General features: G+C 42.8%; 1 protein-coding gene across 3 annotated transcripts in view; it reads left to right on the top strand.

Moving 5' to 3' along the window:
* Positions 1 to 8,356: 8,356 nt before the first annotated feature.
* M6PR (mannose-6-phosphate receptor, cation dependent) overlaps positions 8,357 to 17,607 on the top strand; it is an 11,105-nt gene continuing 1,854 nt past the window's right edge. For 2 of the 3 annotated variants that reach the window (XM_036251323.1, XM_036251325.1), the window contains exons 1-6: positions 8,357 to 8,517; positions 12,754 to 12,933; positions 13,889 to 14,058; positions 15,243 to 15,352; positions 15,629 to 15,759; positions 17,440 to 17,566. In XM_036251323.1, the coding sequence (XP_036107216.1) occupies positions 12,755 to 12,933; positions 13,889 to 14,058; positions 15,243 to 15,352; positions 15,629 to 15,759; positions 17,440 to 17,566 (717 nt within the window). In that variant the 5' untranslated portion in view covers positions 8,357 to 8,517; position 12,754. The remainder of the gene's footprint in view (positions 8,518 to 12,753; positions 12,934 to 13,888; positions 14,059 to 15,242; positions 15,353 to 15,628; positions 15,760 to 17,439; positions 17,567 to 17,607) is intronic. The other variant, XM_036251324.1, reaches the window with a different exon arrangement.

Below are 17,607 nucleotides of genomic sequence, written 5' to 3'. Positions count from 1 at the left end.
TAATACTTGGAGACTATATCCCTATATAACTAATTTATGCTTAAATTGTAGAGGCTAAATATTGACTCCATAATTTAATAGCTGTGGGATCTAGGGTACGTTACTGAGCCGCTATAGACATTAATTACGCGTCTGTAAAATTGGGGTAAGACACTTCATTAAAGTTAATGTGAAGATTAAGTGAATCAACCTTTTAAAACTCTTACAACATTCCCCCTCAAGATGGCGACAGGACCGGAGGGAGGGTGAGTGTGTGAGAGAGTGAGCTAGTGTGTGAGAGAGCGTGAGTGGACGTGAAGGTGGACGACCAAACTCGTGCAAGGCAGAAACGCGGAGCAGAAGGTTCCTGTGCTGTGGACGGAGCAGCCGGCTACCATGGGAAGCGGCCCTTCGGGGCGCTTCTCCCTGCACCACAGGGAGGTCCCACCATTTTGGAAGATCCCAGGGCTTCCCTGGGAGGAGGCAGTGGGAGCGGCTAGGGCCCAGCAACCTGAGCCCACCACCGCACCTGGCACCATCGGACCAGTGGACACTCTGTGTCAACACAGACCGATGCACAGTAGTGGAGCTGCCAAGGTGCCGGTCGCAGAAACCGTGGACAGCCGGGAGCCCAGAACCATCCCCCACAGTAGCAGCCCTATCAGAGTTGAGATATACCCCCAGCAACAGAGGCTGGAGAGCAGACTCCATCCCCAGGCAACAGAAGCACAGACCAGCAGCTGAGACCCATCCCCAAAAACTACAGCAAAAGCTGAGCAGGAGTTGAGCCCCACTGGGCAGCAGCACTCCCCAGCCGCCAGTGGCAGGACCTGGGGCCCCACAGAGGCCTGTGTGGTCCAGCAGCTCACAAGTGCAGTGGGAAGCCAGAGCCTGAGAGAGACTGGTGCAATCCAGCTGCCCGCCCTCGGGACCTGCAGGGTGCGGGGGCACCAGAGAGGCCTGTGTGACCCAGCAGAGACTGTGCAATCTAGTTACCCGCAGGACCTACGGGTGCTGAAGCACCAGAGAGGCCTGTGCGACCCAGCAGCCCATAACATAGGCATAGAGCTCGGTCCCCAAGGGACTGTGCCATCCAGTTACCTGCGGGACCTGCAGGGTGAGGGGGCACCAGAGAGGCCAGTGCAACCCAGCTGCGCACAAGATAGGCTTAGAGGATATGAAAATGGAGGCAGAGTGAATAGAAGCTACACAGACGATCTCTCAGGACCAAACAGGAATTACAACTAAAATAAAGACAAATCCTCAGAAAAAAGCAACAGAAAAGCAGCAGGCCAGGACCATATAACCAGGGACACTGGTAGGATCTGCAGAGGCACGAGAGGGTGGCGGGCTGGGCGCCCATGGACAGCAGCAGTCTTAGCTGTGAGCAGCACCCTTGGGGAATAAAGTCCAAGCCCGCTCCACAGAGCAGAGAGCCAGATCAGAGCACTAAAACAGCCACAGCCACTAACCTGGGGGCTACAGCAGAGGGAGGGCAGACTGGGCTGAAACTCTGTAGGGACACCCAGGATTTGGAGGGCACTCAGAGTTTTTGCTGACTTGCGGCCACAAAGGACAGTGGCCAGTGTGCTCCTTCCCAGAGCTGCGGGGAAAAGCAGCAGCCCCCCCCCCTTATCGGAGATTCAGCCTTTCCCAGGTGAGGCAAAGAAATGCAAATTGAGGCTCATTAATAACCAGCATCTATCCCACCCTCTGAAAATCTTCTTATGCACAACACCAGAGCTACATTCCAAGGTACTGAGTAATTGAGACTACTAGCCTCCAGGAAAAAGCTAGAGGATAACTGAACCTGGGTTTGCAAATCTACCCAAGAAAGTAAGATTTGACAGTGGTGTTTAAGTGGGCCCAACCAGGTTCATCCAAACCCAGTAGAGGGAGCTACAAACAGTAGAACACCAACACCCACAGGGAAAATTTGGCAGTCTCCAAAACCCACTAAAATAGCCAAAATGGTGAAACAAAGAAACAAATCCCAAATGAAAGAACAAGAGAACTCTATCAAAGATGAGATAAATGAAATGCAGTTAAGCAAATTATCAGAGGTTATGAAGAGTTCAGAGCCATGATCTTGAGGAAGCTCAACAGCATGAGTAAGGATATCAGCACCATGAGTAAAGATATAGAAACATTTAAAACCAACCAAGTGGAAATGAAGAATTGCATAGCAGAAATTAAGAACACATTGGAAGGACTAACCAGCAGAGTAAAGAAACCTGAGGACCAGATCAGTGAATTAGAAGACAGGATAAAAAAAATCAACCAATCAGAAAACCAAAGGGAAAAAACAATTAAAAAACAGGAAGACAGCTTAAGAGAACTGTGGGACAGCTGGAAAGGTAATAACATTCGCATCATAGGAGTCCCTGAAGAGGAAGAAAATAGGCCAGGGTTAGAGAGTATATTTGAAGAAATAGTGACAGAAAACTATCCTAACTTGGTAAAGGAAGAAAGCATTCAAGTTCAAGAAGCACAGAGAGCCCCAAGTAAGAAGAACCCAAACAGGCTCACACCAAGACACATAGTAATTAAAATTCCAAAAGTTAAACACAAAGAGAGAATCCTAAAGGCAGCGAGAGATAAGCAACAGGTTACCTACAAAGGAAACCCCATAAGGCTCTCCGCTGACTGTTCAACAGAAACACTACAGGCGAGAAGGGAGTGGCATGAAGTAATCAAGGTCATGAAAAACAGGATCTGAATCCAAGACCACTCTATCCAGCAAGGCTATCATTCAAAATAGAAGGTCAAATAAAGAACTTCCCAGTCCGGCCGCTGAGGCTCAGTGGTTGAGCGTCGACCCATGCACCAAGAGGTCACAAGTTCGATTCCAGGTCAAGACACATGCCCAGTTTGTGGGCCCAATCCCCAGTGGGGGGCATGCTGGAGGCAGCCAATCGATGTTCTCTCTCATCAGTGTTTCTATCTCTCTCTCCCTCTCACTTCCTCTCTCTCTAAATTCAATAAAGAAAAAAAAATTTTTTTTAAAGAGCTTCCCAGACAAAAAAAAAAGCCTAAGGGAATATATTAACACCAAATCAGCACTGCAAGATATGCTAAAAGGACAGCTGTAATTAGTAGAAAAAGTAGGAAGAAAAATAGAACCACACTAAACAAAAATGGCAATAAATAAGTACATATCAATTATCACCTTAAATGTGAATGGTTTGAATGCTCCGATAAAAAGACACAGAGTAGCTGACTAGATAAGAAAGCATGACTCACACATATGTTGTTTACAAAAAACCCACCTCACAACAAAAGACTCACATAGGTTGAAAGTCAAGGGATGGAAAAAAACCTTTCAAACAAACAAAAAGGAAAAAAAGGCTGGGGTAGCAATACTCATATCTGATAAAGTAGATTTCAAAATAAAGACCAATTAGAGACAGAGAAGGCCACTACATAATATTGAAAGGACCTATCCAATAGGAAGATATAACCTTGGTTATATCTATGCACCCAATATAGGAGCACCAACATATATTAAAAATCTTCTGGAGGACTTCAAAGGAGAAATCAACAGCAATACAATCATAGCAGGGGACTTCAACACCCCACTGACATCACTGGATAGATCCTCTAAACAAAAAATTAACAAGGAAACACAGACTCTAAATGAAGCGCTAGATCAAATGGATTTAATAGATATCTATAGAGAATTACACCCCAAAACTGCAGAATTCACATTCTTCTCAAGTGCACATGGAACATTCTCAAAGAAAGACCACATGTTAGGACACAAACTAAGTCTCTACAAGTTCAAGAAGATTGAAATCATATCAAGCATCTTTTCAGAAAACAATGGCATGAAACTAGAAATCAATTGCAACAAGAACATGCAAAGACATTTGAAAACATGGAGGTTAAATAGCAATGAATGGGTTACCATGGAAATCAAGGAAGAAATTTAAAAATTCCTGGAAACCAATGAAAATGAACACACAACAACACAAAATCTATGGGATGCAGCAAAAGCAGTTCTGAGTGGGAAGTTCATAGCACTACAGGCCTACCTCAAGAAACACAAAAAATTCCTAATAGACTATCTAACCTCATAACTTAAAGAACTAGAAAGCAAAAAAAAAAAGAAAATACCAGAGCAAGTAGAAGGAAGAAAACAGTAAAGATCAGAGCAGAAATAAATGACATGGAGACCAAAAAAAAACAAATCAAAGGATCAATGAAACAAAGAGCTGGTTCTTTGAAAAGATAAACAAGATTGATGGACCCGTAGCGAGACTCACCAAGAAACAAAGAGAGAGAACCCAAATGCACAAAATCAGAAATGAAAGACGAGAAATAATAACTGACACCACAGAAATACAAAGGATCGTTAACAAATATTATGAACAATTATACAGCAACAAATTCGACAATCAAAGCGAAATGGACAAATTTCTAGAAACACAGTCTCCCAAAACTGAACCAGAAAGAGATAGAAAACTTGAACAGACCAATAACAACAAAAGAAATTGAAGATGTAATCAAGACTCTCCCAGCAAACAAAAGCCCAGACCCGGTCGGCTTCATGGGGGAATTTTGCTGAACATTCAAAGAAGAACTAATACCCATTCACCTCAAACTATTGCAAAAAAATTCAAGAAGAAGGAAGACTTCCAAATGCGTTTTATGAGGCCCACATAATTCTAATTCCAAAACCAGAAAAAGACCCTCAAAGAAAGAAAACTACAGGCCAATATCCCTGATGAACATAGACGCCAAAATCCTGAACAAAATACTAGCAAATCGAACCCAGCAATACACCAAAAAAATTATTCACCATGACCAAGTGGGATTCATCCCAGGAATGCAAGGCTGGTACAATATTTGCAAATCAATAAACGTGATACACCACATAAACAAAATAAAAGATAAAAATCATATGATCATATCAATAGATGCTGAAAAAGCATTCGACAAAATCCAGCATACATTTCTGATAAAAACGCTCAGCAATGTGGGAATAGAGGGATCATATCTCGACATAATAAAGACCATATATGAAAGACCTATAGCCAACATCATACTCAATGGGCAAAAACTAAAAACATTTCCCTTAAGAACAGGAACAAGACAAGGATGCCCACTTTCACCACTCTTATTTAACATAGTACTAGAAGTCTTAGCCACGGCAATCAGACAGGAAGAAAAAATAAAGGGGATCCAAATTGGACAGGAGGAAGTGAAACTGTCATTATTCGCAGATGACATGATACTATATGTAGAAAACCCCAAGACTCCATCAAAAATCTACTAGGCTTAATAAATGAATTTGGCAAAGTAGCAGGATACAAAATTAACGTCAAGAAATAGACGGCATTCTTATACAGCAATGATGAAGTCACAGAAAGAAAAACTGAAAAAACAATCCCATTTACCAATCCCATTTACCATCGCAGCAAAAAAATTAAGGTACCTAGGAATAAACTTAACCAAAGAAATAAAGGACCTATTCGCAGAAAACTACAGGTCATTGAAAAAAGAAATAGAGGAAGTTATAAAAAAGTGGAAGCACATACCTTGTTCATGGATTGGAAGAATTAACATAATTAAAATGTCCATCCTACCCAAAGCAATCTATAGATTCAACGCAATCCCCATCAAAATACCAACGACATACTTCACAGAACTAGAACAAATACTTCAAAAGTTCATATGGAACCAAAAAAGACCCCGAATAGCCACAGCTATCTTGAAAAACAAGAACAAAGTTGGAGAGATCACATTATCAGATTTCAGGTTATACTACAAAGCCACTGTAATCAGAACAGCCTGGTACTGGCACAAGAACAGGCAGATCGATCAATGGAATAGAATCGAGAACCCAGAAATAGACCCAAGACAATATGCTCAATTAATATTTGACAAAGGTGGCAAGAGCATACAGTGGAGTAAAGACAGCCTCTTTAATAAATGGTGTTGGGAAAATTGGACAGGTACATACAAAAAAATGAAACTTGACCATTAACTTACACCCTACACAAGAATAAATTCAAAATGAATAAAAGACTTAAATGTGACTCATGAATCCATAAAAATCCTAGAAGAAAATGTAGGCAACAAAATTTCAGGCATCATACACAGCAGAATTTTCACTGATACATCACCTAAGGCAACAGAAACAAAGGAGAAAATGGACACATGGGACTACATCAAACTCAAAAGCTTCTGCACAGCAAAAAAAAAAAAAAAAAAGGAAAGGTAACCCACTGTATGGGAGAGCATAATTGCCAATGATACATCAGATAAGGGGTTAATTTCCAATATAGAGAGAGTGCTCATACAGCTCAACAAAAAGAGGACAAAGAACCCAATTAAAAAATGGGCAGAGGAACTAAATAGACACCTCTCCAAACAGGACATACAAATGGCTAAGAGGCATATGAAGAAATACTCAACATCACTAATCATCAGAGATGCAAATTAAAACAACAATGAGGTATCACCTCACACCTGTGAGAATGGCTGCCATCAACAAATCATCAAACAACAAGTGTTGGCGAGGGTGTGGAGAAAAGGGGACTCTAGTACAGTGCTGGTGGGAATGCAGACTGGTGCAGCCTCTATGGAAAACAATGTGGTATTACCTCAAAAAATTAAAAATGGAACTTCCATTTGACCCAGTGATCCCACTTCTAGGAATATACCCTAAGAAGCCTGGAACACCAATCAGGAAGAATATATGTACCCCCATGTTCATAGCAGCACTATTTACAATAGCTAAGATCTGGAAACAGCCCAAGTGTCCATCAGTAGAAGAATGGATAAAAAAGCTGTGGTACATATACACAATGGAGTACTATGCAGCGGTAAGAAGGAAAGATCTCTTATCCTTTGAGACGACATGGAGGGACCTGAAAAGTATTATCCTAAGTGAAATAAGCCAAGTGGAAAAAGACAAATACCACATGATCTCACTTACATATGGAATATAATAAACATAACAGTCTGAGGAATACGGTAGACCCAGAAACATGGAAGTAGGGTACAGACTGACATCCCTCAGAAGAGGGGGTGGAAGGGTGGGAAGAGATAAACCACAGAACTTATATGCATGTATGCATGATCAATGGACATGGACAACTAAGCCAGGACGGACGGGGAGGGTGGGGAAGGGAGAAACACCTGTAACAAAAATAAATTAATTAATTACATTAAAAAAAACAAACTCTTACAACATTGGTAGTCACCATAGAGCTATGAAAGTGTTAGTTTTTATTATGGGATTCAAATCACTGTACTCACTCTGATGAGATGAATCAAAATCCGGTCCCTATCCACGAAGAGAGAGGGAGGCACATACAAATGTACTAGTCACCGCACAATGAGATCAGGCTAGAGCCCTGTACAAGCAAGACTCTGGGGCCCATTGGTAGAAAAGCAACCCGAAAAGGTGGAACTGAACTTGAAAATCTCGATAGTGATTGGAGTTGATAGGACAAAGGCATTGGAGTGATGAGTTTGAAGAGAGTGAATCCAGAAGTCACAGGAGCAACCGCATTTGAACTGAGTTCCAGGAATCAGTGGGACTTCAACCGGCGGCTCGTAACAATGAGGGTGACCGCAAGGGACTTAGCAAAGGCACAGAGACTAAAATCGAGTCGCTTGCTCTCTAGGACACCAGAAATGCGGACAGGATGGACAAAGGTGGGTAGAGGATGCAGAAGAAACCTTGCGAACAGAAGTGGTCGCAGAGTGTCACGCAAAATGCCACGAGCCGAGAACGGAATGATAAAGATAATAAGAGTAACAAAACAACAGGACACCTCAAGGTACTCGACTGCAGAAAGAACGAACACGGGTGTCGTTAAGACAGCCAGGACCGCCAGGACCACCACGACCCAGTCGCTCGCCACTATCCCCGGCGCGCCAGCACTGAGAGCGAGACGCCAGGCCAGCACACCGCGAAGCAGCGCCCCTCGCAGGCGGCGAATGGGCCGGGAAGCACCGCGAGGAGGAGACCGGGAGCGAGAACTACAACTCCCACCGCGGCCTGGAGCCCAGGCCCCCTTCCGTATTTCCGCGTCCGCCGCGCTCTTCAATCCCACCCACCCGGAGCGGGCGGCCGTGTGATCGCGCGTGACCACGCGTGACGGGCGCCCCCCGAGCCGAAGGCCGGAGGCGGGAGTCTGGGGCCCATTGGTAGAAAAGCAACCCGAAAAGGTGGAACTAAACTTGAAAATCTCGATCGTGATTGGAGTCGATAGGACAAGGGCGGAACCTAACGCCCACGATACTGCCCAATCAGCGTCCAGATCCGGGAAGGGACAGGGGGTGAGATGCTTCTGCGGTCACATGCCGCGGGGTCTAGTGGGAGGAGCAGTTGCCCAGCGGCCGCCCGGCGCTTCCTGTTTCCGGTTCCCGGAGTGGAGGTCCGCGAGGCACCGCGGGGAACGCTGGCTGTGACACGAGCTCTGGGAGGGGGTCTGCGGCTGGCCCCTTGCTGGCGCTGTCTCCCAACCCAGACAGGTACTCGCCCTGGGAGTCTGAACCTTAGCTACTCCCTGTGCCCGACACGTGAGTATGTGGGGCTGGAGAGCGCTCACACCTGGGCGTCTGTGACAGCGGCCGGGATCGTTAAGTCTCCCTTGTCCGGGGTTCTAGCCAAAAATACAGCTCAGGAGCTCTAGAGCAGAATGGAGGCGTGGGCGGGAGGGCAGGAGTCAGAGCCCGAAGGGAGTGAGGAGAAAGGACCCTCAGGACCGGAGAGGGGATTTACGAGTGTTTGGAAGGCAGGGAAAGGAAGGTCCCTGGGTATGGAGTGCGTTTCAGGTGTTACTTAGTATCTTAGGAGGAATTTTGGCCTGCATCGTGCAGGCAGGTAAAGTAGCATCATTTGGAGAAAGTATGGCCCTAAGCAGTTGGAAAGTTGGGAGGCTACATTTCTAGAACCCTGGAAGAAGTTTGAGGGGGAATAAGTGGATGGTGTGGAGAAGAATAGCCAATAGAGGGGTTATTCTTGTGTTCCTCTTTGTAGGGAGCTTCTGCCCTCGGGACATAGAGCTACAGATACTTCTCTGAGGCTTTCAACACTGGGCCTTTTAACTAAAAGTGTAGGTTGCTGGAGACAGGAGAGAAGGGCTGCCGCATCAGTAATGAGCCAGAGAAAAGACAGTGGGGATTTCATTGAAAAATGGAAAATACTCATGGCTGGTCTTGAGGGGTGGGGAAGAGAGGGGTACAGAGACCCGGTGATGTAAATTGCTTTCCATTTCCTGGCTTAGTTATTGGTCATCCCACTGAAGGAGAATGTTTTAGCATTACCAAATAGATCTGTCATACAAAGAGAAAATTGAAGAGAATTTTTCAGAATCTGTCCTGCCCCTGTATTTCCAAAATATCGAGACAAACACTTTGCACCTTGAGAATCTAATTGTAGCACATTAAAAAGGGACTACCCAGCCCTTGGATTTCATACCATTCCTAATACATTTTTGCACCCCTGTATTTATCAGAAAATTTCCAGCAACTATCTTCATGCCATGAGTTGTCCAAGTTACCCCAATTACTTTGTATGTACTTAATACTTGTGTAACCTAACTAACCTCTGTAAGCCATTTCCTCATTTGTAAAGTGGGAGAAATTATATCTGTATTTTCTGGGTTGTGAAGATTAAGGAACATAATCTAGATAAAGCACTCAGAGCATGTGCCACTGAATCAACAAAGAGAAGCAGCTCAAGCATGTAGTCAAACCTTAAGGAAGAAAGAGAGCATATAAATTGATTCTCATCCTAGCTTTTTGAACCACTAAGCAAATGAAAGCTAGTTCAACTCAACTAGCGCTGACTGCAGGGTGTTTAGCCTTTCATCCTTTCCCAGTTTTTTGAGATTCTTTGTTCTAATTTGGGAAAAGAAGTCATCAACTGCTAACAAATGAGGAACTGACTTTGGGCCAAAGAATACAGCTTTCTGTTTGAACATCTCTCCAGAAAAACTGGTCCTGGGAAAAATCATCTTGAAAGCCTAGAATGTTGAAATTTTAAAGTAGGTCCTTAGAGAATATAAGGAAAATGGATGGCATGCTAAACCAATCTAATAAAAGGAATCTCTTGTTTCTCTTGAGTAACCCAGCTGGTCACATTGTGTGTTGAGCAATGAGTTAATTTAGGGAAGGTAGGAGTTCGAGGTCTGAGTTCTTTATTCTACCTCCCATTCAGTGAACCGTGTGAGGCGTCACTTCCCCTTCTTGCTTTGGCTGCCTACTCTGATCCCACAAAAACTGATGTGAAAGGAGATAGATATATATGTAGTGGTTAAGTATAGACCATGAGCTCAGAAGCCAGACTTACCTGGTTCCCTCTACTAGCTCTGTCTCAGTTTTCTCATCTGTAAAATAGGGACAATAATTGTATTGACTGCATAGGGTTTTTGTAAGGATTAATTAGTTAATGTATGTTAGGTGCCTCAAACAGTGCTGGGCAGAAGGCAAGCACTCAAAGTGTTTCTTATTGGTTTTTTAAATGTGATTATGGGGGGACCTCAGACTTTATGGCTGGCTATAAGTATTTTGCGGAAACACTTTATTAACATTACTGTACTGAATTAATGTTTGGAGTACACAAAGTCAAGGAGACAACTTTCTAAACATTTGTTGTCCTAGTGGAGTATGGGAAACAGAGGGTCAAATGTAAGTTTGTTTAGGGGAGTGGAGAAATTCATTCCATTTTTCTCTTTAAATGTATTAGGCCCTGGCTGGTGTGGCTCAGTTGGTTGAGTATCATCCCATGCTCTGAAAGGTCACCAGTTCGATTCCAGGTCAGGGCATTTACCCAGGTTGCAGGTTCATTCCCCAGTTGGAGTGTATACAAGAGGCAGCTAATCAATGTTTGGCACATACCTAGGTTGCAGGTTCAATCCCCAGTTGGGGTGTATACAGGAGGCAACTAATTGATGTTTCTCTTTATCTCATATCAATTAAAACATATATATTTTTTTAATTTAACTTATTGGTATACATTAAATTCTTTCTGTTATCAAGTTTTTTATTCTTAAAATGCCATGGAGTTAGTGGACAAGCATGGAAAAGCCCAGGCATGTAGTATGGAAGCATTTTGTTACATGAGAAAATTTTGAATTAAATTTTCGTGATACTGTTAGGAAATTAACAAGTAGCAGTGGCCTGATGATACCAGAGTGAAGTGTTTTACAAGGGTAAATCAGTGTGTCCTGGGTATGAAGATGGATTAGGAAAATGAAAGTGAGTTTGGGAAACAGAGCCCGGTGTTTCCATTCCAAGAGCAGTACAAGCGGCAGGGCAATTGGATTTACTAAATTGTAAAGTGACTTGGTAACCCTCAAGGGTTGTCAGCAATTTGTAATGTGGAAAAACAACTGTACTTACTGGAAATCTAGAAACTCTTGAAGTTTGTGACTTGTAGAGCCTATAGTGAGTTTTGAAAGACTTCTTCAAATCACTTACTTTGACCTAGTGAGTTTTCTAATTTCTATAACTTGAATGATTTTTCAGAAACGAGACATTAAGTAGATAATGCCAAGTTTTAGGTACTGTGGCTGAATATCAGTAGAAGTCAGGGTCCAAAGTATCCAAGTCTCTCTTTTTCATTTTACATCTTTCTGAATACTTCCAGATAGATCCTATCAAGTGTCAACTTGTAATTTGAATGTTATCTTAGGGAGGGCCACTGGTTTAAGCAGTATTTATGAACTCTGGCCCCTGCACACACTTCTCAGCTGTTCATTTCCTATGTTTATGGCAAGTTCCAGGCAGAGCCCCCACATCCCTCTGGCCTCAGCTTCTTCCCTTTAGCTATGTGGCCTGCAAAGAAAGAAAAACAAACAAGCAGAACAAAACTTGGTTGATCCTGCCAGTAGCATATGCTTGTGTCAAAGATTAAGCCACGCTTGTCTAAATATGCACAGCTGGTACAGTGAAACTGCACAGAGTTTAAAGTATTAAACTTTAAGGGAGATAGTGCAGTCTAACTGTTCACCAAACAGTAAAGAGGCAAAGATGTCTTCATTCAGGCTGTCATAATTCATTCTTTTCTGTTCTTTCCTTTTCCTCTTCTCACCCCCACAGTGTGTTCTGAAGGATTTACCTATGAATTAGACTGAAGGTTATATATGTGAGCTTCCCGATACAGAAGTTTTTGACACTCATATTAAAATGCACTATTTGTTGCATATGCTGAAGAAACTTACACTTTCTGCATAATTAAAATACCATTCATTGGTATTACCTAAATATTTCCTACATTAGTGGATCCTTCTGACAGTTTCTAGAACCAAAAAAATGTGTTTCTTCCAATAGTGCCGAGGAGTTGGTAAACTGCCTTGGAAGTCGAGGTATTCTTTTTTAAGCACACCTTGCAGAAATCAACAACAACCTGTAGACACTAACTTCACCAAGGCCAATGCCGTCCTCTCTGTTGAATGCCCCTGTCCTGACGGGGCACAGGGAGGGCAGCCGGTGAGCAATGGTGTCAGGCAAAATAAGTTTGAAAAAGAGAAACCGAGAGACCTAAGAATCCAATTCAGAATATTAAGGGACACAAAAAAGTAACTTCAATGAGAGCTAAAAGCTCAAAATAGACAGATACAAGAAACAAACACCAACTTCATAATAATGAAGAAAACTGGCTAGTATAAAATATGAGGTGATAAGTAGAAAATAAAAAGATTTTTAAAATTTCTTTCATTTATTACACAATCATATGCTTTATCTCTTTTCCCTTCTCTTCTGATCCGCCCCCACACCCCATCCCCTAACACACATACTTTCTCCCAAAAGGATGTTCCCCTTCTACAGCTGCTGGAGGACTGGACTACTGCTGCTGCTACTCCTGGCCATCATGGTAAGAGAATCGTGGCAGACAGAAGAAAAAACCTGCGACTTGGTAGGAGAAAAGGGTAGAGAGTCAGAGAGAGAATTGGCTGTACTGAAGATGATGACACCACTGTTTAGCAAAAGGTAAAAATGAGAAGAACCTTAAAGGGCTAGAGAAAGTAACTTTTTTTTTTCACCTAGCCTTTCCAGACAACCTCTAGTATTCCCCCACCCCCACAGATCCCAGCTCCCTGACCTTCAATATTCCCCAGATCTCCAGACCCTGGGACCCCATAGACCCCTGACTCATGATACCCCTGGCCCCCCACAGACCCCCAGTACCCCCAAACCCAAGGGGGCTTACAGAGGGAGGTGGTTGTGACACCAGAAAAAGGCTTTTTTAAAACAGAGTTTTCCAACTCTTACTGATTTTATTTTGGTATTACTTTTGAATATGGGAGTAATACATTTATAATAACTTCCTTTCTATCTTTATCTGGGAGAGCTGGTGCTATCATGCTTTCTTTTGTGATACAGAGAAAATTCTCAGCCCAGTTTTGAATAGCAATGTACAGTTCTCTAATGCAGAAGACTAGCTGTTTCTAAGACTGGATCCAAGAGACCCGCTTGTAGGAATTTAAAAAGCATTATTAGATGCTTTCATATAATGGGACTTAAGTATCAGATAAGCATAGTAAGGCCTATACACATCATCAGAAATGTCAAGAATCTTCGGGTATATAAATCTGAAGATGATCTTTAAGTAACCAAGGGAGTGTCCTATGAACATAGACCCTTATTCACAAGGAAATAATAGCTAACACCAGCATAGTCTAGAGCAGATATCCTAGGAATATCTAGCTGTCTGTGGTAGCATATTTTAATCAGTCATTAACAATTAGGATGGTCTATCAGGGTCATGGATATCTCATGATTCAACAAATATTCACTATTATATTTAGCTGTGACATCAGATAAATAAATTGAATGTACCTTTTTTGGGGTCGGAGGCTGGGTGGGGGTAAAAGGAAGAAAGGCTGTTTTTCCTAAGGCTGATAGCCATTAACTCTCCTCTTCCTTCTTTCTCACTTTCTGACAGCTTTGAGAGCACGGTGGTGGGCCAGGGCCCAGACACTTATGTGTACAAATTCAGGGTGTGCCGAGAAGCTAGCAACCACTCCTCCGGGGCTGGCCTGGTGCAAATCAACAAAAGTAATGGGAAGGAGACCGTGGTGGGGAGACTCAACGAGACTCACATCTTCAATGGAAGTAAGACTCTCCCTGTTGACTGATTAATTGATCCTAAGTCAGTCTCTCAGACAATCCTATATGTCTTTCCCAGTCTCTTCAGAATGTCATGGTATGTGTGGTTCAGCACACCTGAGATTACAAACCATAGGATACCTAGTTCCACAGCTCCCCTGGAGACAAGGCCCAGGGCATTTATGTGTTTGTTTTAAAGTTAGGAAAAGCTTATGCAAAAAAAAAGAATCTAGGTCCTTTTAATACTTAGTGAATTTTTCACGCTAGGCTGGAAATATCAACCACGACCTTTTCTCATCAAATTAATCCAACTTTGCCAGTTAAGTTACAAGAGATCAAGTTTTGCAAACCAGTCAGTCTACAAATATTTCTCTATCAACTTATGATAACGATGATGATAATACTGATATTTCTCAAAAGTCATAAAGTCTTATTGCTGAAAAAGACTTTGAGCATCCATAATCTAATTCCTTCCCTTAAGCAGATAAATAAATTATCCCTCAGTGCTGTTTGCTCCTATAAATAATATAAGTAACATAAAGAACTTGGGGCTGTGGGTCAAAAGACTGGATTTTTAACCCATGTCATATTTACTTTGTCCCGTAATTTTGACAAATCATTTCACCTCTTACTGTTTTCGTGTATGCAGAATTGAAAGCAGAATCCTTACCTTATTAACCTCACATAACTTTTAAATCAAATGATATTTTGCAGAAGAAATTTGAACACAGTAAATACTAGAGAAAAAGAAATGCTTCCCAGTCTTAAAAGTCATCCACTTTGAACTTATCTGTGGCTAATTTAAATCTTGGCCCCCCCATCCCCACCCCCATCCAATAATTATAAGGAACCTCTTCCTTTGATGTTACCAGGTGGTCAGCAAATGTAAATTATTGTTAAGGTATAGATCATAATTGCTTTTGCACTATCAGCTGCTTGCTTTTAATGTGGAAAATTAAGATTCTTATATGAATATCTGATTCTTAATTGTCTAAGCAAGGGAACATAAAGCTGTAGTTAATAAGCCAAGTTTTAGCTTGCCATTTCCAGTATACAGAGCTCATACTGACGAGGTTTATTTTAATTAATACCGATTTGTCTGAATTTCCCAGTGCACTTTACCTTAGTACCCAGGTCTGCCTCTACTTTTCCCCCACCCCCAAAGCTCCATTTTTCTTGTCCTTTCTCAGGTAATTGGATCATGCTGATCTATAAAGGGGGTGATGAATACGACAGCCACTGTGACAAGGAGCAGCGGCGTGCAGTGGTGATGATTTCCTGCAATCGACACACCCTAGCGGTGAGGCGCCCTGGGGCCTATGAGCCTAGAGAGGAGATGGAAGGACTGACCTGAGGTGGGAGAGACTTTCCAGAGGGCACAAGATGCACTGGGATGGATTAGAGAAAACTGGTTAGAAGTTCACATTTTTCCTGTGTTCTAGACACCCATTTTCCAATATACATGACAAATAGGTTATTAAATCAGGAGAAAACAAATGTTTTGGGATTTGGGGGGGCTTTTTTAGATGGATTCAAAAGAAAACATCTTAACCGTGTTCTGTTCTTCCATCATCAGGACAATTTTAACCCTGTGTTTGAGGAGCGCGGTAAAGTCCACGAATGTTTCTACCTCTTTGAGATGGATAGTAGTGTGGCCTGTACCCCAGAAGTCTCCCACCTCGGTGTGGGTTCTATCTTACTTGTTACGTGAGTACTCTTTTTCTCTTAGTCCAAATCGTTTCCTTGTTTTGTTTTGTTTTTATCCTCACCCGAGGATGTGTTTTTCTTGATTTTCAGTGAGAGGATGTGAGAGAGAAACACCGATTGGTTGCCTCCCACATGCTCCCTGACGGGGGAATCAAACCCACAACCCTTCAGTGCACGGAAGGATGGATACTCAGCCAACTGAGCCACACCAGCCAGGGCTTCCCCCCCCCCTTTTTCTTTTTTTAAATTCTCACCCGATGATACTTTTTCATTTATCTTCAGATAGAGTGGGAGCGAGAGAGAAACATCAATTGGTTGCCTCTGCATGACCCTGACCAGGGCGGGGGACCAAACTGCAAATGAGGTACAGGCCCTTGACCAGAATCAAACCTGAGACTCTTTGGTCCACAGGCTGACGCTGTAACCGCTGAGTCAAACCAGCCAGCACTCCCCGTTTTTTTAACTCATAATTTTGTGGATGCATATAGGCAAAAATTGTGTATGTTTGTATGAGAGAGAGAGAGAGAGATAATTGGAGGGGAAGAACTTTGTGTGAAAATTCTCATTAAACTCTGACTATACAAGTTTTTTTTTTTGTTTGTTGTTGTTTTTTATCCTCACCTGAGGACATTTTTCCATTTTTTGTTCAGATAGAGCGGAAGGGAGAGAGAGGAAGAGAGAGAGAGAAACATCGATGCAAAGGGACACATCAAGTGGCTGCCACCCACACGACCAACCAGGGCCGGGGACAAACTACAACTGAGGTACGTGCCCTTAGCGGGAACCGAACCCGGGTCTCTCTGTACCGCAGGCCGACGCTCCAACCGCTGAGCCAAACCGGCCAGGGCTGACTATACAAGTTTTAAAAAATGAGGTTTTGTCCCCAATAAATATTCATATTTGAAGGTGCCTTTTATCCCTACTGGAGGGCTGGACAGTTTTTAAAACTACCCCATTAGATAAGGAATTTTTAACCAGTGTGCCAGGGCCATGAGAATTTGTAAAACATGCAATACCTATTTAGTCAGGGGCACTAACCTCTTTTCCCGCCCTGGCTGGTGTATCTCGGTGGATTGGAGGGTCATCCTGTACACCTAAAGGTCATGGTTCGATTCCTGGTCAGGGCACATACTCAGGTTGTGGGTTCCATCCCCAGTCGGGGTGTGTACAGGAGGCAACTGATTAATGTTTCTCTTTCACATCGATATTTCTCTTTCCTCTTCCTTCCTCCCTGATGACAATTTTAAGAAAAGACAACAGCCAACACAATAGCCCTCTGGTGTGAATGAATCAAAATTACACCTTTTTTGTGTGTGTCAGATGAGCAAATAATATACATTTTGGCGTGCCACAGAACTTTAGTAGTTTTTGTGTGCCATGAGCTGAAAAAGGTCGAAAACCACTGCATTAGATTATTAGAACTTTTGGACAAACAGAATTGTGTATCTAATGGTGACTGTTGGCAGAAGTCAGTCTAATTTTTTTCTGAGCACTTGCTCTTAGACTGACAGCACTCAATTGGTTTTCTAAGGAAGCTTCCAGCCCCTTTTCATTTAACTTCACTACCCTTTTCTCAGTTTCACAGAACAGCTTACAAAACAGCTAACAGTAAGTATCAAGATTATCCTTAGTTACCTGAGTTTTTCTATTTGTTTTTAAGTATAGCTCTTTCTTCGACAGGTTTGCATCACTGGTTGCTGTCTATATCATCGGGGGGTTCTTATACCAGCGACTGGTGGTGGGAGCCAAGGGAATGGAGCAGTTTCCCCACTTAGCCTTCTGGCAGGATGTTGGCAACCTGGTAGCAGTAAGTAACAGGGCAGCTTGGCTGAGCCTGTAGCCCACATG

The sequence above is a fragment of the Molossus molossus genome, unplaced genomic scaffold, assembly GCF_014108415.1.
Source record: "Molossus molossus isolate mMolMol1 unplaced genomic scaffold, mMolMol1.p scaffold_m16_p_10, whole genome shotgun sequence".
NCBI classification, from domain to species: Eukaryota; Metazoa; Chordata; class Mammalia; order Chiroptera; family Molossidae; genus Molossus; species Molossus molossus.
The sequence above is the reverse complement of the archived record's forward strand: the minus strand, read 5'-3'. Positions and strand labels throughout refer to the sequence as shown.